At 41.6% G+C, this 24,230-nt stretch overlaps 1 protein-coding gene across 2 annotated transcripts in view; it reads left to right on the top strand.

Annotated features, from left to right (window-relative positions):
* The first annotated feature begins 5,029 nt into the window (after window positions 1–5,029).
* Window positions 5,030–24,230, top strand: part of LOC118120542 (cytoplasmic phosphatidylinositol transfer protein 1) — a 74,164-nt gene continuing 54,963 nt past the window's right edge. For both annotated transcript variants that reach the window (XM_035175606.2, XM_035175616.2), the window contains exon 1: window positions 5,030–5,289. In XM_035175606.2, the coding sequence (XP_035031497.1) occupies window positions 5,242–5,289 (48 nt within the window). In that variant the 5' untranslated portion in view covers window positions 5,030–5,241. The remainder of the gene's footprint in view (window positions 5,290–24,230) is intronic.

Genomic DNA, 24,230 nt, shown 5'->3' with positions numbered 1-24,230 from the left:
GGATCAAGGATCTGCACGCAAATTGATGACCAAGTTTATTACTGCCAAGTTTCGAGTTGAAACCTCCAATTGTTTTTACGTAATCCCGCTAACTAACAGACAAAACATGTCTCAGGAGATCCCTTATCAAGATGTCTCATTGCATCTCGAGGAAAGTCTTATTTATCTAAGACATGTCCATAAAACTTTAAAAGAAAGATGTCTTCATAACAATGTCCAAGAACGATATCATGGCAGCCTATTCCAAACCCTGTTTTGTCAAAGTTGCTTGATTGCTTTTTAATGGACGATTTACAGTAATTCAGATGTATATACTTAAAAAATAACTGTTACTGCAACTTCTCCAACTTTTACTCCAAATATTGATTTAATCATGAAACTTAAAAGAAAGCCTGTGTATGTCCGACACTGTGTCTCTGAAACAATATTCTACAGCAACAGCAAAATATTGTTACACATAGTGCGCTGCATGTGAGCCTAAGTGTCTATAGTACTGTATAATGTCGGTAAGAGCTGAACAAATGTGCAGCCACATATTACACAATGTTAGGCCGTTTACGAGAACACACACGAAAAAACTTTAATATGACACTGATGTGCCAATAATGGAACAATCAATCAGAGTTGTGGAGGAAATACATGAAGACAATATTGCATTGTTGTTGAAGACACATTAAGGAAATGGCCTTTAACCTCAAATCTAACTGACTCCATTAGTCATCCTGTTAGTAACATTAGGAAAATAACACACACTTGCCACATCCGCAGCGATGTTTTACTTGTGTTGCATATTTTATTCATGTAAATGCTTTCTGAATCATTTCTTCATATAAAAGCAGCACTAGCACAGTATCGCATTCGTTCAGTAGATCTGCTTCATGGAGCTGCTCACATAGTGTTTGGGGGATTAAGTGGAAGGTTTAAATTCAAAGTCTATCTCAGAGGGTTGACCATGTTGGCATGACTATACTGTATTTCGTATGGAAGTGCTGAATGTTTGCTGACAGTGGAAAATGTTGTACGTCAGCATCTTCGTCCCATAAATATTAATGGGAGTTTTGCTGAGTATGGCTAAATAAATCAAAGGTTTTTACCAGCTGACAGTTACAACCTGAATTAAAAGTGAATGTTTTTTTTCATAGTTCTCTCTATTTTGACACAAAAGGAGCCAGTGTGTGGCTAATTTTACTCTCAGGAAGCCAGTGATCACAGATGCTGGGTTGTCTTTCTTGTCACTGGGCTGAGGTACATTATTTTGTAATGCTTGGGCGTGCAGCAATATCTGCATCACTGACATGAGCCCTTGCTTTTAAGTGGAAATACCTCAGTGTAACTGAGGCCATGAGAACAGCAAGGGGGAAAGATGGGAGCATTTACATCAGTGTTAAACGTTTTTAAAACTCATATATAAATTGAGCCTAAAAATAGAGTTTATTTTTTTAATACTATGATTATTATTTTGCTCTGAACAACAAACAATCCATTTCTTAGCATACTCACTCTACTGTATAAAGCTAACACTATAACAAAAAGATTAAAGACAAATGTTGTACTTATTTTATATCTGAAATATTTTCTGAGAGTTGCCATTCTTAACATCAGCATGCAAACAATACGCATTGGGCAACTGGCAGTGCTTTCTGTGACTCTCTCAGCTTGTGGTTTGTGTGTGTGTGTGTGTGAAAGGCATTCTGTGTGTGTTGTCCAGGTGTTACTCATGTTGTGGGGACCTAAATCTGTTTACAGTCACATTGTGGGGGACTTGTGTTCCTTACGAGGAAAAAGCAAGTCTCTATCACATAAATCAGTCAATTTTAAGGTGAAGGCCCATTTCAAGTTAAGTTTAGGTTAAGTTTATGTTTGGATTTAGGTTAAAGGGATAGTTCACCGAAAAATGAAAATTCACTCATCATCCAATCACTGCTCTGCCAATGGAGGGGCGGGTGAGGTGTTTGAGTCCATAAACACGTTTGGAGTTTCAAGGGTAAACAGTGTTGCAGTCAAATCCAATACAATGGAAGTAAATGGGACCCCTTTTTCAAAACAACAGATAACAACATGACATGCCTCCATACCGCTGCTGTGGTGTCATCCAAGTGTCCGCAAGCCCCGGCATTCAAATTAGACTCCAAACGACGTCATTTACACCGTGTTTGGCTGAAACGCTGTTTACCCCTGAGACTCCAAAAGAGTCTTGTGGACTCAAACACTTCACCAAGCCCTACATCAGCATAGTGGTGAGTAGATCAAGGGGGAATTTTCATTTTTCGGTAAACTATCACTTTAAGGTTAGATTTAGGCTAAGTTTAGGTTAAGGTTAAGGTCAAGGTTAGGTTTAGGTGAAGGTTAAGGTTAGGCAAGTGGTAACTAGGAATAAGGAGGAGTAAGTCTCCAGGAAAACAATAAGTAAGTTAATGTAATGTCCTCTGTAATCATGGAGACACGACTGTGTGTGAGAGTGAGACAGATGTGCATGTGCTCGGTGCAGCAGTGAGGTGATGTTTCCTGTTCTGCGGCCGATGTATGTCAGGGGGCCTGGGTGGAGGCAGGACGGGGGCAGGGGCTTCTGCTGCTTCTATTTTGCTCTGCTTTCACAACCGGAGGAAGACAAACCACAGAAAGCCGAGATCCTCTTCATCCTCCTCCTTCTTCTTATTTTTCTCCTGCCCATCTCTGACTTTTTTCCTCTTTGAAAAACAAGAAGTTTAACATCTGATTATGTTTTTGAACAACACATATTTGAACAACACATTTGATTTCTCAGCAATGGGAACACTTCACTTCTGGCAGTAACCCTGATAGATCAACGTGTGGGTAAAGGCATGAGGCAATGTCACATCCGGTCAAACATTTCAAAGTAAAAGTCCTCAGCTTAAACTATTAATAAATTTTGAAAAGTCAGTCAGTCAGTACATTGGGATACTGGTGATGCACTTCAAATAATAACAGATGAATATTGTTTATGTTAATAATAAATTCAATTAGCCCAGGCATCATAACATTTCATCAGCCGAGCCGATAATGCAGTCCACTCAGCATCGGCATCATGATCCCCTTATGTGAACCAAATAATAAATAAATTAGGTTATAAAGACCAGATCTGATTAAAATAGAATGTACTGAATAGTTTATCATGCCCAAATAACACTGAGCTACAGCAGATTCACTTTTTATGCACTCAAATGTCCCTATTTCAACAAGAGGGCAAAACTGCTGAGTTGAGATTGTTTGTTTCCAACAAAAATAAGTTAATTTATAATGTCAGTATCAAGACTTTTATTATCATTTTTATGTAGGAAAATTACACTTGATTTAAAGAACTAGGTCAGGATACAGTAATATATGGATCAGTCTGACAGGAGGCCTCACTGTAAAGATTCCTGTCGGTCATATATCCAGGGCTGTCGCAGCAGGGTGGGCAAAGCATGCAATTATCTGGGTCCTCAAGCTTTTTTATGTACTGTGATCTCCAACCACAGACTAACGTTGTACGGTGTTGCCTTGCTTTTTAATTACAGAATGCGAATATGAAAATTCTACGCGGTCTTCGTTCTATGTTGCACCCTCTAGCAGAATACTCTTGTGAAATTTATAGCATCCAGCAAGTATGTGAACAATTGTGCTTTTTGGTTGTCTATGCAAACATGTGGCTAAACAGCGAGTTTATCTCTGGCCTGACAGGTTTGGTTGAAGACTACACCATGTAACTGTTTGTGTATGATGTGCCTGGGATAGTGGTGGGTGTATGCACTATAACTTAACTCAACTTTAATATTATGTATGAGTTTCCGCAATATGCACTTTGTTTCCAATTTTGATATTAAAAGAATCGTTTAAAGATTGGAATGATGTGGTTTGGTATCATGTGTTACAAGGGGGGGGGGGGAGTTGGTCTGGCCCTCCAGGTCCCTTTTGCCTGGGGCCCTTGATACACTCCTGCCTTTATTGAAGGAGATATTCTACTTTAGTGGTGAAATGGCCGTAACAATTTTGAAATCAATTACCCAGAGAGGCTAATAATTGTCCAACATCCATGGACAATTCCTGATTCAGTAAGGTGCACATTGAAGTCATTCCTAGTTAACTGTTACTGGCTTTGAGCATATCATTTAATGTATTTTGAAAAACGTTCAAGCACATTGTGTACTTCAAATAAGCTTTGAAAATTTAAAGTGGTGAAAATTTGTGACATTTATTGTTAGTATTGTTAGTAAGAGATTATTTCTTTAAGGTTCTTCACACTTCTTCACACGCCAATCCGATTCTGGGTCTGCCCCTCGAGACGCCCCTACCTGGGCCCCTCTTAGGAGTGAGGAGGCGAATGAAACATTTGTATCCTGTGGCTAGGCAAATCACAGCGTGGCTTCACGTGGAGTTATGTGGGATCGTGCCCTTATTGAGGGGCCCAAGAAAGGTGGCACAGTGGAGCCACTTTCAGATATGCACTGAACTCAAGAGATCACAGATGCAAAATGAAAAAAAATTTTCTCCAGGCATTAAAGCAGTGCTACACACGTAGAAGACCGACAAAAACACCAAAAGAGCCCACCATGTCCCCTGGACAAAATCATCTAATCTCCGCAGTGGGATGAATACGTTACCTCCTGTCTGTTGCCTGCAGCACCACCCCTAGCCTGAAAACTCCGAAGATTCCTGCATTGGTGTGAATGCGTCTGAGCGGAGAATCTCCTGCTGAGTTGTACATTTGTGAAAGGCTATCTCTGGAGAAACTCCGGACCCAATTCTCCAGACCTCCATCAGGTCTGAAAACGGCTTTTCATAATACACCCTTTGATACAAATAGGTTCAGGCAAAACAAATAAAAACCCAAACATTTTTTTCAGCTTTTTGTTTCTGAATACATACAGCAGACGTGAGGAATATAATCTGCAGATTATTACCTGGATACATTTCACTTTCTTATTTTGAAGCCACGAATCGCTTGTTTTCCGGCTGCTTGCATGTGACTTGACTCTTCAGCCTGATAGGAGGGGACGGTCCTGGACCTCTCTCGTCCCCCCCCCCCCCCACCACCACCACAGCAGCAGAGAGGGTCCGCTCGGCTCCGATGAAACTACTCAGCAGCAACTCAGGGTGTATCTCATCCTCCCACATGCGCTGACACGTCTCCAGGTATTACACACATCCCCGTCGGGCGGCGGCAGCAGGGAGCGTCCACTTTGGCCGGTGTGACACATAGTGAACACATTCACCAGAGAAGCGCGGAGGGCAGGAAAAGAGATGTTGCTGAAGGAGTACAGGATATGCATGCCCCTCACCGTGGAGGAGGTAAGTTTCTGGGTTTCTACTCTTTCTCTTTTGTGTCGGCTCGGGGTCCGGCTGCTGCCCGGACCTCTCTCAGCCCCTCACGGGATGTGCCGCTCCGCACATGTGGCAGGAGGAGTGAGGGGAGATCCGATGAACTACAAGTCCCTGCAAACCGTCCCGCTGGGCTCAAGTTGACTCTTCTGTTTGTTTGATCACACTCACAGATTGGTCCTGAGTATAGCCTGGGTCGATGAGCTGGGAAAGGAAACAGCAGGGTTTACACAGTGACCACAGGAAACAGTTCCATCAGTTGATAATCTGTAGATTGATGATTAGATGATGTTAGAATAACAAAGTGGGATTATTATTATTATTATTATAATTAATAATAATCTTTTTATTATGATCAGCTCCACACACACACACACACACACACACACACACACACACATCACACACACACACACATGCTATCTTTCAATTACTTCCATTCATTCCATTCCTTAACTTTAACCATGACCAATTCATGCCTAACCTTAACCAAACCACTATTCACATCTTAACCTTATCCAGGACCTGAGAAATGTAGTTTTGCCTTATTAAGACCAAGCTTTGGTCCCCATGAGGTCAACTGGTTCTGACAAGGTCAGTGTTTATGCTGGAAAAGGTCCTACAAAAACACACACACACACACACAAGCATGTGTAAGTCACCTACAATAAATGAATGCTGCCCCATTGGTGGCACTTGGCGACACTAACACAACACTGAGCAAGGCTTCTCCACACTCAGCTGTGTTTTGGTGCTATACAGTTGCACCTGTGCCGCTCTGACTCTTACCTCAGAGAAAGAGCCATTGTCTGCATTCAGCCCATTTGCCTCTATCTGGTTTCACGAATCAGGTCTAAAATTAAAAGGTGTAGATGATTGCTCTCTTGTCCTGGCATGCACAGCCATACAGCACAATAGCTCCTTTTTTAATTATCACCCATGTCATTGTGTTCTCACTCATCCCCACAGCTTGTGTTGTTGTTGTCGTTGGCGTTGCATGGGTATTGTTGGTCTTTCTTATAGCTGAAGGCCGGTAGGTAGTCAGGTGGAACAATGGTGTCGCTGCAGCGCAACGTCTCAACTGACATCTCGTGATTTTCCGATTGTGAGTTGAAAGAGAGGGAGAGATGGAGGCAGGAAAAAAAAATAAAAAAGACTGCTCACTCTCAAATCTTTTTACTTTCAATGTCTTGCTCCAGTGATGCCGTGAATATTCTGCACCAGCATGTGTAACCTCCTGTGAACTGCATCAAGTTTATGTGCTGTTCTCTCAGGAATGGTTTAAAGGCTTTCGAGGAACTGGAGAGGATCAGCGTGGATGATGTGGGATGAGATCTCTTCCTGTTTTGTTTTACAGGCTGACGAAAGGGCTCCACATTTACATGAAACTCTTGACAAGAATGGTGTGTTTATTATTCTTCCTGGTCGCCACCAGGCTGCTATATTCTGTCACCACCAGCAGTGACAAAGGTGTAACATGACTGACTCATGCAGAAACCTGTGGTCAGAGTGGAAAACATCATCCTCTAATACAAGGGTATTATGTTCTTGTGTATGAATACCTCTACAGTGTGCTTGTGTGAAATTGCATGCGTGTGTCTCATGTGGGTGTGCGCATTCAAATGTGCATTTTCCGTTCAGTAAATCCGGTTTTACCATCAAGCCGAGAGAAGTAGTGAGAGTTTTTATGTCACGTCAAAACAGATGGTTGTTTATGAGAAGGAAGAATAGTGAAACCTCAAAAAAAATGAAGCTGCTTTCAGACATGCACCGAAGTCCGGACACATTTTCCGGAAACACTGTATGTGAGAGCAAAGATGTTCGAGTCGGTCGCTCATGACATTTTCTGGGACTTTTCTTGCCGGCCCCCCAAGAAAAATGTCCGGGTGTGCCCACGTGAGAACATGTCCGTAAAATTCACAGGGAGCGAATGGGTGTGCTGACGTTACTAATGTCTAGAATACAAATATCTCAAGATGAAAAAGAGGAGCCATACACATGAAGCAGGAAGCAGGGGATGATGTCAAATTGGAGAGACAACAACATTTGAGAGCTTTTGGCGATAAGGGCTAAAGCCAGTGTTGATGTGCTATAAACAATGACACTAGATTTCCTGCATGCTCTACGCTGGTGCCACCTCTCGCACGAATAGTTGGGACACTTTCCTGTTGTTGTGAATGTATCTGACCTGCACAATCTCCTGCTGCGTTCTTCATATGTGAAAGACAAACTCTGAAATATGTCCAAAGCTTATTTTCTGGAGTTGAGGTCTGAAAACACAGCATTGAAAACTGCTATTAGTCAAACAAAATATCATGTCTGTAACAATTTGATAATGCTAATGAGCAGAAACACAAATAAACCTTCACTTTCAGTCACATTCTGCAGAGACCAAATCATTGCACTTTGCATTTGCCCTCTTCAGTTCTACTTGTAAATACACAAATGACGAACACTTTTAACATTAAGACTCAACCTATCACCATATGCTGCTGTAACTTCCTGTCACTGTCAGTGGCTGCAGAGAATAACACTACCTTTGCACTGCAGGCCAAATCTTAACCGTGATGTGCACAGTGAAGGTCCTGCCACTTCAGACTGACAAGTTATTTTGTGTAGATTTGTTTATTTGTGAAACTTTTAGGCCAAGATGAGGATTCCCAAGAACACGTGTAATGAAGCAAAATATGACGAGCAATGAAAGTGTTAGAAATCTATTTAAAGTAGAAGTGAAGTGTGCAAATTTGTGGGATTAAAGTGGAAACTTTTGATTACAGTAGATAATGTACTGCAAAGCACCTTTGACACTGCATTCAACATTTAACGTTGAAACAAGGGATGGATGCATTAGAATCATGCATTTCAGCAAACAAGCTGTCGTCTTTTAAAGCAAACAAGCTGTCGTCTTTTCAGCATACAACAGTCGGCCACCACTTTTTTATAAACAATGACACAGCCCTATTTGGATGAATCCCAGGAAGCAGGGTATCATTGTCATGGTCCTAACTTAGAAAGACGTCGACTTCATGGTCCAGAGGGAAACGTAGCGGAGGCGGTGGTTTGCTCTGCTTGTTCTTATCGTGGCTGCGCACATTGAGTGTCTCCTAAAAGTTCACTCCATGTTTCCTGCCTGTCCAAAAGGGGAGAGGGAAGGGGAACGTCTGGAAAGACTGACGGAATTAAAGAAAGAAGGGTGGAATGGGACTGACGGTGAGCAAGGATGAAGCACTTAGGGCTGACTGCGTAGGGACCGAGCTGAAGGCACAGACGGAGGGAAAGGATGGCAGAGAGGGCGGAAAGAGTAGAGGGAGGAGTGGGGGATTATGCGGGAAGTTCTGGGAGATTTTTTTTCCTTTGAAATCCCCTACAGTCATGCACTAATTCTGTGTGTTTGAGTGTGCGCACACTTAGATATGGAGTCATGGGGACACGCAAGGTCATGTCTCTCTGTGTATTGTCTCTGGGAAGAGATTACGGTCTGCTACTTGGATGTGCTGCGTCACCACACTCCTACTACAGCAGATGTTGGAGCAGTGTTTATACAAGTTTAACAAACACCATACACACTAAAGAAATCATTTAGCAGCGACACAGGGTACGAGTTGTTCTGTGAGCCTCAGCTCTCTGTCATCTTAATCATCTCTCGCCTGTCTGGTTACGTGCCCAGCATGACTCTACTGCCTTTTCCCTCCAGTTTTCATTTCCCTCTTTATACTTCCAGTAAGGAATCAAAAGTAATGACATTCCTACTCTCTCTGAAGTCTCGGGTGAAATCGTAAAAGTTTTTTTTTAGCTTCAAAGAATAGTTCAACATTGTCTTTAACTTGGCATGAAGAAAGTTATCACCATATTTAAAGCTCACAAATTAGTTTATAGGGTTGTTCTAACAAGGCTACATCCACACTAATGTTTTTTAGTGTTAACATGCATCACTGTGGCTATGCCTGCTTTCCATACTACTATTGAGTCTTCGAGCGCCTTGAACAGATATAATAATGGAAATGCTGCCACTCCTGTTTTAGTTGGAGCACTCCAGGGCTGCATTGTAGATTGTAAGGGCAAAAACACATGTTCGAAAATGATGACTCAATCAACCGGATTTGCTTCCTGATTGGTCCTTATCACTCATGATGGTGAATGCAAGGCATTGTAAATACTTCAGTTCCATCTCATCATGAGTCCAAGAAAATAAATCCCTGCTTTTACCCTTCACCAATGTTGTTTCTCGTACGTAGTATTTTTGTAAGTAAGCAATCAACTCCAGAGTTGACAATCTCCTTTCTGTTTACACTGGAACATACATGCCAAGTACATGCTTCACTATACGGAGAATGTTTTAGATGTAATACATTTTTGAATGGGGTTCAGCGAGATGTCGCTGTGAGCTATAAATTCACCATCAGTAAGCAGAAGGCAGAAGATAATGTTATCTCAGAGCCTGACTGGGCAGCTGCCTGCGTCCCAGGCTGCAGCAGCTCACCAAGCGTACAGGACGAGTTGAGGTGGTGGACCGATTTTTATATCAGAGACCAGCCAACAAGGAGCATTCACTCTGCTGCTGCTTCTGTGAACTGAAATATACTGAAGTACACAAAAACGGACAACCCATCCCTGATTGCTCAACTTGAAGAATCGAGTTGAGTGTTAGTTGACTTTCAAGGGATATCCCTGTTAGTTCATATCTTGTTTGTTAAATCTTTACCAAAACCAAGATGTAAGATCAAGTTTTGGTTCTGCAATAGATTTTGTCATGGGGAGTGGTTACTGTGAAGAGAGTTATGGAAGCTACTGCTCCCAATCCTTATTGTCGATTCCTGAGTCCTCACATATGAAAACATTTGCTCCCATGATGTTTGTTATGTAATAAGTAGGACCAGGATGACTCAGTATAACTCTCGCCAAATCAAGAAATTCAGGTCTGGGGAAGTTCTGTAACTTTGAGGTCAGTCACAAGATACTGTAGCCTCTGTGTTTGAGTATTGGTTTGAAGTTACATCTCAGAAAAGATTCAGATGTAACTCTAACCAGAACCACTTAGCCAAGAAATAAATTTTTTTGTTTTCCAGTGCCTTGGGGATAGCTTTGCTCGGCTCATCTCCTGTGAGCAGAGCCATTCATCAGCCACCGCACCCTTTCTTGAAAGGATAGAGAGGTGATGCATCACGGGAGACTCAGATAGATGTGTTTCCTCTCCTACTCTGTCTACCATTATGTCTTTCTCTGATGCAGCACCTCTCACTTACACCTCCCTGTCTTTGGCTGACGTGCCCCTTTCCAAGCTCACAAGAAAAATGCTGACATCGCCCAACCTTTGGCTGACCTGAGTCACTGTGTGCCTCCAGCAGCTCGCCTGCTTTCCGAACCTTTACTCTCCCATAACACGGCTTTGGTTAATCAATATAACGTTTTCATTGCAACTTTAATTCTGCATCCTAATAGCTCTCTTTGCAGTGAAAAGAGCTCCGGAGACCTTCTTAGATTTGTGCTCAGACTTTCAATGGCCCAGAATGCATTGGCTGCTCAAGGCTTTCACAAAAGCTTGTACACTTTCAGGGGAAAGCAGAGCTGAAGCAGATCTTCATTGCAGAAGTGGAGCCTTTTTTCTATGTTGTGACTCAAAGTGTAATGACATTTAGTGAAGGCCACTGAATAAACTGAACAGCTATGCATTTTGAGTTTATTCAGTGTGGTTGATAGAAGGTTTTACCCTTTGGTTTGATATGCTGTTGGATGGGGTGTTATTTGGCAAGAACTGAAGGATTATGGTTACCTCTGATAGTGAAAGACTGTAATCTTCTCTGAGACACGTGCTGGGCTAATGACTCAGGGCACAGTCTGGCATATGCACAGTAAACCCAAAGGTGTAACCATTTTTTAGCACTATGCTTGCTATTCACTGGCAGTGGAGCTTTTTCAGCAAAGCTCTCAACAGCTGTTTCACACCATAGACTGATAATGATGGACAATGTGTCTAGACTTCCTCCCATTACTAGAAATGAGGGCAAAATATCCTAACACTGCCATCTTGGCCATTTGGAGCAGAATCTGCGCAGTAGTGATCAGGGGATTGAGCCGCGGTATAGAGGTCCTGACTCCAGCTGATACACGTGCTCGACCAATCGCGAGTCAGTCTCAGCTGTCAATCATGACATTTCAACCCGTATTGCATCAAATAAATAAATAACCTTACATCAGTGTGATAAGAACTACCGCAAATGTCAGAAACAGTTTTTGAGAAAGATTTACTTGTATTATTACTTTCTAGTTTGGTTTCTGCCCCATCCACTAATACAGTGATCGAGGCAGTTTGGCTTCACTTTTGAGGAGCAGTTATTTTGTCCATCTTTATATACACTTCCGACGTTTCCACTTTGCATATTTGGAAGTGTGTATCTAGATTTTGGGTTAATTTTCAAACGGGTAGCACGTAGGCATCTTAATAACAAATGTAATCCTGTAATGACTTTTAAAAAGGGAGGTTGCTCTTTTAGTTGCTGTCTTTGAAGATGGATTTGTTTACTCATGGATGGATGACTATATAAATGGGAAAATGTGGGGTTGGCCAGATGGATTGATGGTTGGAAGGACACCTGGGTTGTTATTTTCAAGGCATAAGCATCCCTCCAAATCTCAGTCTAGCCAGGACTCATTAGAAAAATGTAATTTCCTACAATGTAGAACAACCCACGCTTGCCAAAAACCACACGTGAATCACTGTGCTAAAGCGTCATTGGGCCACACACTGTGGTGTTTATGCTGCACAGCTGCATCTGCACAGCTTATGTTGAGATATTCATATGAATGTACCAAAGACAAAAAGCTGCTTACACTCAGAAGTGGCGTCAACACCTGATACAACACATTGTGTTGTAGTGGATCCACAAAGTACCGTAATAGGATTAGAACTGCCATGCCATATTGTGTTTTTGCCCAGGAAGGATTATCATCAAATGATGTTCATAGAAATGTTTGTTCGACACACATTGTGTCAGCCTTTAAACACGACTCTGACCCCTTTCAATATTAAGGTGACGGAAATCTTCACAAAAGGCAAAAGAAGGTCACATCGACGTTAGTGTATGTGTCTCCTTTTCCTTTTTAATTGTTTTGCATTGGATACAAAAAAAAAAAACTAATTTGCGATTGCTAGTTAGTTAAAAAGCGCTTTCTAATAAGAGCTCTTTAACAAGATTGGTTGCCATTGTTCAATCCTGGAGCATGTTTCCATGACGCCTGCATTTCATTTCATAAACCCACAGGCTGGGACAACTGAAAAGCAGCAAGAACTAACAAGCAATAGCTCAGCGTGGACTCTGGGGCATCTTTCCAGCCAAATCTAACTGTTGTCTGAGGCTAGGTAATTAAAGAAGACGGTGTCCTTGGAGGGCTGGGGGTTGTTGTGTTCAGGAAGAGTGATGTAATGAAATGTAATATAAAGTTATGTAAAGTCAGACTACATTGTAGGGGAATTCTCTTTTCTTGTCCCCTTTCACACAGGGAGGTCTGGGCTCATGGTCAAGTAGATGGACGCTCGCCAACATACAAAACACTTCCAAGCAAACAACATGACGACAATGTAATTTAGCACAAACACTGCCAGTCATGTATTCAGAATATTGTTTCCTTTCTTTATGGTTGGACCCCTCCCATCCACATCCCCAGGGATTGTTTAGAAAATATGAACCAGTTAGATGCTGTTTGTTTCTTGGTGTCATGGTAAGGTGCAAGGCCTTTTTTGCCATCTGGTATACATGACAATGCTGTGATTCAATCAACATCCCATTTACTGCCATTTACTCTCCAAAAGGAAACCATCATGGGTTGTGATGGACCATTATCCATGGATAAGGCCTATTCTCATTTCCTAGATGGCTCTGTGTGTTTGTGCATGTGTGTGTGTGTTCGGCAGAGAGGCTGTTTCGTAACACAAGGGTTACATTAGATGCTCGCGCCTTGCTGACAGTCAGAGGGGCTGTTTCGCTTATCAGTGGAACAAATTCTGTTTGTCTCTCTCTCGTCACACCCACACTCTGAGTCCATGTGTGCATGTTTCTATTATTTATCAGTAACAGGCGTACACGCATAACAGTGCACATCATCGTTGTCTTGTCTCTATGTTGTAAGCTGCTCAGCGACATCTCAGGACTGCAGCATCCAGCGCCGCAGTCCTGAGATGCTCAGACGAGCTCAGCGGGCTGATGGAGTGTAACACTGGTTCCTAACATACTGAAAGAGATTAAAAGCGCGATGATGAAAAATAACGTTGCATGAAATGGAAAACAGTAGGGAGTGTTGCTTGGTTATGATGCTCTGTTCTGTGTGTTTTCCTCTGAATAAAACATTGGTTTGCCATGACTGTAACTGTTAAACTAAAAGATTAGCTTCTAAAACTACACCAGGTATCAACATAAATTATTCAGAGGCATACTCATTAAATATCTACTAACCTGATGTTCACATAAACCAAGTTTAGCCGTTGTGAAGAAAAGCACAACACTTTTATGCACTGCAGACGTTTTATGCACTTTTATGTGCCTCTTGTCAGCATAGAGAGAAAAAGGGGAGTTCTTCAACCGACTCTCTGCTGCAAGACCAAATCACGGGAGGGAGACAATGTTTTCTACCAGCAGCCACAGTCTGAAGGCGGCTCCTAAATCTGTAATCTGTGGCTGAAAATGTTTCGAAAGCAGCCGCTCTTGTTCCTGCGTTCAGTGGAGACATCTTCTCTGTTCTTTGTGGGATCACTTGGTTAAACTGTATCTCAGGAACAGCTGATGCAGTGGGCTTACGTTAGAATAACATTTTGTTGAACATCATCAGGACTGAGGAATTTGAAGGAGTGATCTTGCATTTAGTCCTCAAGATAATTGTGAATCGACGTGTGTTTGAAATTACCCAAATATGTACAAATATGGTAAAAGGCTGAGAGGCTGGACAGAAGACGAGAGCGAGTTAATGGAATCATTTGAGAGTTGAAGCTTCACAGCGTCTCCAGAGTACTTGACGTTAGAGGCGTCCATCTGCCGCTCGAAGCCAAGCACCTACAAGTAGATTTGTACATACTTCTCTGTTGTTTATCAGAGGAGGTTTACAGGCTGTGGTTGAGTGACTTTAACAGGAGTGATGGCAGGAATTGCAGGGAATAGTTTATTCTTTGGTTGGGTGTGTCTTTTTTCCTATTCTCAAGGAAGTAATGCACAAAGGAATGAAGGAGGATAGGTAAGACGATGACGATTTAGTGTTTTGTGGAAACATGGAAACATCTAGTCATGTGGAATGTCATATTTACATTGATCATTGTGAAGTTTTCTTTTTTGAGCAGTTTTTGAGCAGTACTCAGCTGGGAATTCATACAGTGACAGTTTTGATTCACACATAGCTGACTACTGCATTTTTTTCCTTTTGGCCAATAATAGCTGTGCTGCAGCAGAGTGGATCATTCCCCTTTAAACACTGAATAAAAACCAATGTCTTTCATGTTGGCCTCATTCTGTTGTTGTTATATCAGGTTTTAGTGCATAATAGGGATGCTATTTACATGTTTTTTAAATAAAATAAAAAAAATGTAAATGGTGAAGGACACCCATTACATCTTCACTCAAGATGACTGCCTTAGACAACATCGTACTATGGCTAGTTTTTCAAAACCCCTGAATAAAACGTTTATAATGAGTGTGTGTGTGTGGGTGACGCCTCATATGCTACATCCATGTGTTTCCACAGTTTATGACTGTGGGGCCTAATGCACCATCCACATTCATTTCGAAGTGAGCCAACTGTGTTTCCCACATGCTAATGTTTGAAACTAATTGACAGTGCTCCTGCAATGTTGAAGTCATATTGCACAACTGACTCATCTTCTCAACAGCCATCAGTGGGTTTCTGCGCCTCCATAACAACTTCTGCAGTTCCCACTACTGGCTCATGTACACTCTGCAGACCAGACTGTTATTTTTGTTGTCCTGCCACAACCACATTTCCACAACTTGTTATGTGCGTTATGAATTATTGAGCAGATTCCCTCTAAAAGCAGAGGAGATTTGGGAGTGGGTGCGGTTCACGTGATAAACAGTACGCACGCTACTTTGTTGTCAGAAAAAGGTGTTGGAGAATACTATACAATAAACATAGTGAGTAAGTGAAGAGAAAGTCTAAAAAGAGAGAATATGAGCAATGTTACGATATTGAAGGGGTTTTGTTTTCACCTGTATGTAATTTGTCATTTATTTTTAGTGCTGCCTGGCACTTAACTGTTGACATGGTGCCTTTAAAACCTTGAATCAATATCAGATTGCTGGTCTTTCAATTCACTAAGAGCAGAGAAATGACTTGATGACTAATGTTGTCTGAGTGAACACAGTACAGTTCTCTTTTAGAGCCACAGTGTTTTGAGATTGAACGCGTCGCACAAGTGCCTATTTGTGCTTTATTTCAAAATGGGTCATAATCTTGTCGGTATAATCTTTTCAATCTGTTTGCCTTTAAGCTATGGGCTGCATGCCCTGCTACCTTGGAAGGTTAACCAGGACTGTTGGCCTCCATTTTTGGCTTTTAATTTGTTCAGGGTCATCTTAATATAAGTTGCACCCCACCAACTCAAATATAGACTTTGTTGTTATACCTACATTTGGACAACGCTCTAGACTAAAAATAGCTGGTTGTTCTTGACAGCTTTATGAGCTTTTTTACTCTTCAACTGACTAGAAACAGCCCACGCTGCAGGTCAGCCCAGAATGCGATCGCCTTTTGAAGAGGATGAGGACATAAACACAAAGTGGTGCTTGAAGCCTGATTTAGACTTGTAATATCTCCATTACTTCAGCAAATGTCACATTGATAATGCTATCGGTTGAGCGTGAAAATGGCTTTAAAGTGGCCTTGTGTTTATTTGGCTACACTATCAGTGGTCGGATATCTGCCATGTACTGTGTGCTCCGACACTGATTAGGTCTCTGACTGTATTGTCAACTGTTTGCCTTTATTTCTGACCAGCCTTCACCACTGGAGGCTAGGAAGCGTGACTTGTCATCTGATCAAATTTAATTCAATGTTCTGGTGGCCTTTTCCTACCCTCTGTAGTCTGACTTGCGGTGTGTGTGTGTGTGTGTGTGTGTGTGTGTGTGTGTGTGTGTGTGTGTGTGTGTGTGTGTGTGTGTGTGTGTGTGTGTGTGTGTGTGTGTGTGTGTGTGTGTGTGTGTGTGTGTGTGTGTTCACAGGCACAGAGCTAATGTTTTTCTGCAACCTGTACTTGTACAGTAGCTGCCAGTCCCTGCTTTAACTCCACAGAGAGACTCGGGAGAGCGGGGTGGAGAGGGAGAAATGAGTCTCTGTAGATGCTTTCATTCAAGGTATTTGCAGTTAAATACATGCAAAAATGGAAAGTGGGGGAGAAAGAAAAGATGTAGACAGAGATAGTGACACGCTTGAGAAGGTGGGAAGAGTTGAGATGGAAATAATCTGTAGTCTTTTGCAGCCAGTGGTTTCGGTGCAGATGTTAGCTTTTTTTGCAGATGCATCAAAATCTTGTTACCAGTTGATTTCAACAGCTTTAGCTAAGATGATAAATGTGTACTGGTTTTTTTGTGTTTGGCTTCAAAAGCTCTTTTAATGACTTTAGCTGCCTCTTAAATCAAAGCAGGTCAGGCTGAGGTGCATGGTTTGGACGGTGCCCGCATGATTGCATAAAACTGATAATGATTCATGGGTGCAACTTTTTTGGTCGCCTGTTACAAAGTTTCGTAAAGATTTGCTTCCCCTGTGTGTGCGTTACTGAGCGTCCAGTACTTTTACACTCGGGGTAAGAATACACTCGAGCATACTGGTCATCATGCTGTTCTGGTATGCCTCCAGCCCACACACAGGTGCAATGCATCATGGAAGAATTGGCTATCAGTTCAGCCCACGCACGCACACACACACACAAATTAGACAGACTATAGATAGCCATATGCTTACACACTTCATTATCATCTCTCGTTTCCATGGTAACCACTGCTATCCATCCCTACCATTACCCCCATAGCAGAGTGGATTATAGTGATTATAGTGTAAGGCCATCCCTGGGATAACTGTCAAATAAGAGGCAAATGATGGAGTCTTACATTCCCTCCTCCCCGGGGTTTTGCACCAATCACTTCCATGTGGAGCATTTTCTATGATTCAGCTCAGATGTATAAATGTGAGGGTAAATAGGCTGTGCTGGTGATCCAGGTAAACAAAGTAGCCAAACTGTCGCTCTCAGGTGGTTTAATGTTGCTTTTATTTGCAAGCGTGTGATTCAAGGTGGCGGTTTATTCTTACTAAGTGTGAGGTTTAAATGCTGTGGAAATGCAGCATGAACTGACAAATGCAGCTGAAATACCACAAAGGATCTATTTCTTTCAACAGACAGTGTAAGATCGTGTTATCGTGCAGCAAGAAATTAGCAATGCCCTCGAAATCTTTTTGGTTTCAACCTTATGGTAGCACTAGTGGAAAAGTCAGGCATTATAAGTTATTTGCATACATTGTCTGATTTCCAATAATGTCTGTACAAATTGTAATAGTAAATGATGAGTAAAAACCTTGGCCTTCTGTGGGATTTATTCTCATGGCATGATGCCTTGTGTATGTGTAAGATTCCATTCCAGTAGGCCGAGTTGTTATCTTCACCAAGTTGTGTTTACATTGGTGTTTGTCTGTCGGTCAGCAGGATTACTCAGAAACTACTGAACTTTGGTGGAGGGGCAGGGAGTGACCCGAAGAAGAATTTTGTAGCAGATGCAGAAAAACAAGCAGATACAGGAATTTTTCTTGACTTTGTTTAACATGAGGAGAAGGGACGTTAGCCTTAGTGGAGGTGTGTGCGCTCAAGTCAGTAGCAAAAATGTTTTTTCATTGACTAATACATATTTAAGTCACTTTGAAAAACACATTGGGTAATAAGAACTGTAGCCATCTCCATAAAAAGTCACATAGTAATGTATGTTTCTCTCATAAGACTCTGTTGAGAACCAAGTAAAAGCATGTTTTTTCTTATCTATCCCTTGACGGCTCTCACCCCACTGGGTAGCAGTTAGCCTCCCAGCAGCCGTGGCAGCAGTGTTTGAGTTTTGAGGCAAACATCATATTTTATTATATAATGTTTACACTAGATGCATTTGTTGCTTTTATGAAACTAACAAACATCAGTGAACTATCTTTCTAGTCACTGCTCTGCTGTCGTCACTGAGAGGTTAAAGGCTTTTATTTGGATTTGACATGAAACAACAGGTTTAAAATTGAATGTGGTGCATCGTCACTCCATTCATCCTGTGTAGCTTATTGTAGTGGCAAGTGCATTGCTTTTTTTTAACCACACAAATACACGGCAACTCCCTTGATGGCCATTCTGGGGCAATAGTGGATTAGAATATCGTAGTAATAGCAGAGGTCTTTGCAGATACATGGTTTTCCAGGGACAGCAGTGGGAAGACTTAAGGTCAATAATTCCTCAGTCACTTCCACACGAGAGAATTGTGATGAAGGAACACAGAGATCATCAACTCACTGAATACCTGCTGAAATTAAGCTAATAAACTCCCTGTCTTATCTTAATGGCCTCACGGTGAAGGCAAGGATGTTCAGTCACTGTCGGCCTCTGGCATGTGTGTGTGTGTGCACGTGTGAGAAAGAGGGTTGGAGTGAGAGAGAGACAGAAAAGAAGGGGGTGTGAGGACACAATTACCTTCCTCTCACATGACTTAAAAGTAAAGGTATAGGTCACGTTCTTAGCCCTTGGTCTTAAAAAAGAAGAGCGAGGATTGATTATCTCCCGTGCGTGTGTGCGTGCGTGCGTGCGCGCGTGTGTGTGTTTCCCCCTATTTTAGTGTCCTCTTCAACTAAGTCAGCCCTGACCACAGCTGATTTGTGGTGTGATTTAGAGGATTAGGGAGCGAAAGTGCCTGCTAAGATGTATTGACGTGTGTGTGTGTGTGTGTAACCCTAACCCGTGCAAAGGGAAGGGGGGGGGGGGATTGATGCAAGATAAATTATGATTTGAGAAACGAGAAGAGCGATGTCCTTATCTATTCATTAAGAGATGAGGAGCATTAGTCACATTATGGGTTCCAGGAAGTCGGATAATGCAGTCTCTTCATATCGTTTTTGTTGTACACTGAAGACATTTGGGTTTAAGATCAAAAGACGAGTGTGAGACAATAGTTCAGAATTTTCTCTTTGTTTGTAATTAGTACATAGGACCCTTTGTTAGAACCCACCTTTTCAAGTGATCAAAAATACAGGACAATTTGACTTACAGGGGGTTTCTGGTTGCCCAGGTATTGCCATATTTATTGTTTAAACATAGAAAGCTCTGAATGTCTACTGTTGGTTTTAGCTTTGGGTTTCACAAGGATAAACCAACGCCGTGAGAAAAAAACAGTTTTGAAGCAGCAAAACTGAGTCATTGCACAAACATTGAGCGTAATACAACAATTTGAGATGTCCTGAAAAGGAAATAAACTATTGGTGTAGTGAGCAACAAACATCGAACAGGCCGACCAAGTACAACAACCTCAGTTTATGACAGAAACATTGTGAGATGTTTGAAGGAAACAGTCAGTGACAACAGCATCAGCCTCCACAGGACGGAGGTAAAGGTATCACAACCCAAAAAGAAGACTCTGAGAACAGAAGATTCCTGATGTAAACCACTCATGAATCTCAATCTGAGTGGAATCACAGTGGAGGTGGAGTCAAGGCTGCCTCTGGAACACGCTCACTAATCTTTGTCGAGGATGGACCTCATGATGGAGGCGGCAGAGTGAAAAAAGAAAAAATGTGTCTACTAATTTACAGAGAAAAGAAGCCAAACTAATCAGGTGGAACTTTATCGCTCCGCAAGACAATTGGGGCATCTGATTCAAAAGGTGCTCTGTTCTACATTGCTTAACACATAAATACCAGGAAATGAGGTTCATGACTAAGACAAAGAATAGTGGCCTTGCTGTTTTAATAGTTTTTTTAAAGGCTGTTGTGTGAAAGGATTCAACCAATTTTTATTCGTAAATCAAGCACATTCCTTTCGTGCAGTTTAACACAATATAGATATGATATTGAGACTTTTTGGCAATTTACTGATGACATTTTGCTGTCTCCATAATTGACTCGTTCTATCTTTTGATCATAGGGCGGTTAGGAAAAAAAATGCACTCTACAATTATTTTCTTATTTCTTTGTTTTTGATTTATTTTGATTTAAGTCCCTCTATCCATTTATTGACCCTGTATTTTGATGTTGATTTGTGTTTCAAAGTCAAAACAACCAAAGAGGTTGATAAATACATGTGCAGGTGCACTGTGAAAGTTTCTTTTGTAATATTGATATCATCGTGGATGTCATTGGCTCTCGAGAATGTTTTTTCACCTTATTACAACAGCATCTAAAAATATAAGTAGTAAAGCTCCCCCCAAAATATTGCTTTTTGAGTCTCGTCCCGCAGGAGGACGATGCTCTGAGAGGTCCTGGTTAGGTTGTAGTCTGTGTTTGTGTTAGATCGCGATGATACTGTGCTGAAACCAATACAAATTGCAGTTTTAGATTAGCGGGCATACAAAAAGCTCCTCCCAATTTTTTCCATAAGAGTCAGTAAAGATGTGTGCTTTAGGACAGACTTGTTTTGTAATGGTTAAATCACCTGACTATATGTAACATGGATTGCACATGACATTTGCAGCCAGCTGACCCAAAGGCCACCCCCTAGCCAAAGGGACTCTACTTAAAACCATAATTATAGTAATCCTCTGTTACATATTATATCAGGAGATGTAACACAAAAGATAAAATGAGTCAATCATCTCTTAGTATGATTGCGTAGTCATTAGCATGTCATTAGTTTTGTAGATAATTATCCCTCGGTCAGGAATAGTTATAGGAGGGATTGTAGCTTCGTGTCTGTCTCCCAAGCTGCGTTGATGAAACCTTCCAGGCGGAGGCAGAGTCTGACGAGACACTGAGGACAGTTTAACTCTTGACTTCTGGCCACTTATTGACTGGGGCTGTCTGGAGGGCAGAGGCCAGGATACTCGAGGAACACTGCAGAATTTTTGAGTTTTGAAGGTTGATGCCAAGGAATCTGAAGTTATAGAAGTTGTGAAATACTTGAGCAGACACTGTGATATGTGATATGAGGCAGCAAGAATTTAAATTGTCCTTGAGGAGTGGAGCGCTGTCTCGATGTCCGTCTGCCAACTACCGAAGGATTCTTGATATGTGTGGTGGAGTTATGAGTTCCTGTCATCCCCTCATCAAAAGAACCATGCAGCCCCCCTGACCAGAATACTAAGCACGTGTTGAACATTATACCAGAGAAAATCAGCAAAGGCTTTGAGCAGCAATACCATGCTCTAAAAATACAGTGAGCGGAAATATACAACATCATACAATGCCATTTACATTACATCCCCAAAAATATTTTGTCTGCGTCTTCTTGGGTTGCTTAGGTCCCCTGTGCATTAGCGCTTTACTGGCAGAGCTTCAAACACTGGAAGGGAAAACCAGCCTATGGGCCAAACTGGCCAACTGGCCCATACTCTGACAAATACATAGCGGTGTATTTTTCCACTCATACGTTGTTTGCCTGAGAGGTTATAGCAGAGACGGGTAAAGCACATATGATGCAATTAAAAGGCGAGCAAAATTAAGCATCCTGTTACCTTGAATAAAATTGGGGATTTCTCTGGGTTTGAACATTGTTGGAAATATTTTGGATAGCGTTAGTACACAAGTCAACAAAATATTTTACATAATTCTAGTTTGTAGAAATATGAAGGTATCAAGATAATTGTATTTTTTCTATTAAATTTGTTCCTAAAACCAGATTAGGCTTACTGTACCAGCTCGCCTTGTAAACACGTGAGTGTGCTGTCGCCTCTTGTGATCTTACAGGAGATTTCTAGGTATCAAACTCCTCAAATTTCAAACAGATGCTATTTGAGGCCACCGACATGCGAAAATTGCATAATACAGCTTTAAGGTGCTTACTGTGTGCTTCAGTTTCATAGAGTTTCCATAACAACAGTGTGATGTTTTTTGATAACTATCTTAAGTGTACCAGCGTGTGGAAAGTAAAAAAAAAAAAAGAACACTTGAAACTGCTGATTTGTATGTTCATGTCCCAGTGTGTTCATTTGAAGGCTAAGGTGCAAACAATCTAAGTGTGCGTCTCATGAAGACCGCCTCCCTTCTCTTCCATCACGGGTTCCCTCGCCTTTCACTTTCCAGGTTTTACAGCCCTGGAAAGGCAAACAGGGGGCAGATGTGCCGGCTCTTTAAATAGACCTTAAGAGGCCGTAACCAGCGGTCCGCTCAGATCCAGTTAATGTCCAGCTGCTCCTCACGAGTCACAACCCCTCAGAAATTCCTGAAATCACATACAATATCTTTTTCTTTCTCTGTCCCGTTTTGTATGAGGTTATTTCTGTTGCTGCCATTACTATGGAGACATTTTGACTAGAGGAAACAGTTCTTTACAAGAGGAGACTGTTGCAAGATCTGAAATGTTACCACCACAAACCATCGTACAGTACTTGTATGTAATACTCAGGCTAAACACCCACATTTAAATCGTTATATACAGTACTATGTAATTTAATATTGATTGAGTATTGTTGTATTTGAAAGATGGAGGAATAAAAACTATTACTAAAGCAGAATCAGCGTTCTACTTAGGGTTATAAGTATAAGGTTTACATAAGGTTCACATCACATGGACAGTTTTTTTGCAGCTTCTGTTTTTTGCCGATTGAAGTCCTGACTTTTTTTTCTGTAGCTTCTCCAGGCTGCATGGAGTCAATGACATGATTCATTCCGAATCGATCACCCCGCACTTATTTTTACTCTCTGAGCTTGTTGCTCTCTGACCCAAAACGTTCTGTTTGCTGCTGAACACTTCCCACTCAATCTTTCTGCTCTCGCCGTGCATGCTTGCATGTATTTCTGTGCGTATGAATCACTATGATCCCACATCGCTCTCTCCTGAGGACGTCCCCCTTTTCAAAGGCATGTGCCACAATCCCACAGTTCCAGGTATCGAGACGCACTCACAACATCGTAAATCTGTTTCATGTGCAATATTTAGCTTTGCCTCTCATCTTGACCTCTTAATTAGCATAGGCCCTCCTTTGTGTGCGTCTGTGTGGTCGTGTGTTTTTGTGTTTTACAATTACTCGACTGTTTGCTAAAGATACAGATGTCATAAAAGAATATGTTAAAAACAGACAAATACAGGAGCAAGAGATGTGATGGAAACACATCCCTGAAACAACACTTTTTGATGGTTACTGTGGGTTTTGTGGTTCACACAAAGACACAAGCACAACATCCAGCCAATGTGAGTAAACCCAAGCTGAACCTGAATATATTTTCATTTCATCAGTGATAAGCATCTGTTCGATTTTTGTTCAGCTAAGGTCGTCCAAAGACCAGCAAACCGCTCATGCTTGTTATGTTTTGTTCCATCACAAATAAGGCTTTGGCCCTCCATTTGGAAAGACTCATTAACAACAAAGTAACCAACAAATAGAAAGGCAGCAACAGTGGCAGAATACAGATTGAGAGAAAACCACTAATGGACACTATTAGGCCTCCCTCACTGAGTCAAAGATGGTGTATTTGAATTGCGTGCAATCAGCGCTTGTAATTTCTTTCATGAGAATTACATGAGAATTAGCTGTCATAATTGTGACTGGGGCCTTACAGCTGCAAAAGAGCATGACGATAAATGCCCTATATCACAGCTTTTACCTTTCTCTGACGTTTTTAATACCGTTTTCAGACATGCACTGAACTCCGGACATTCTCCTGAAATGATCTGGAAGGGGTGTATGTGAAAACGCGAATGTCCTAGTCAGTTGCTCCCGACATTCTACGGAGTTTTTCCTGTCAGCCTCCCA

Source organism: Hippoglossus stenolepis, chromosome 2, assembly GCF_022539355.2.
Source record: "Hippoglossus stenolepis isolate QCI-W04-F060 chromosome 2, HSTE1.2, whole genome shotgun sequence".
NCBI classification, from domain to species: Eukaryota; Metazoa; Chordata; class Actinopteri; order Pleuronectiformes; family Pleuronectidae; genus Hippoglossus; species Hippoglossus stenolepis.
The sequence above is the reverse complement of the archived record's forward strand: the minus strand, read 5'-3'. Positions and strand labels throughout refer to the sequence as shown.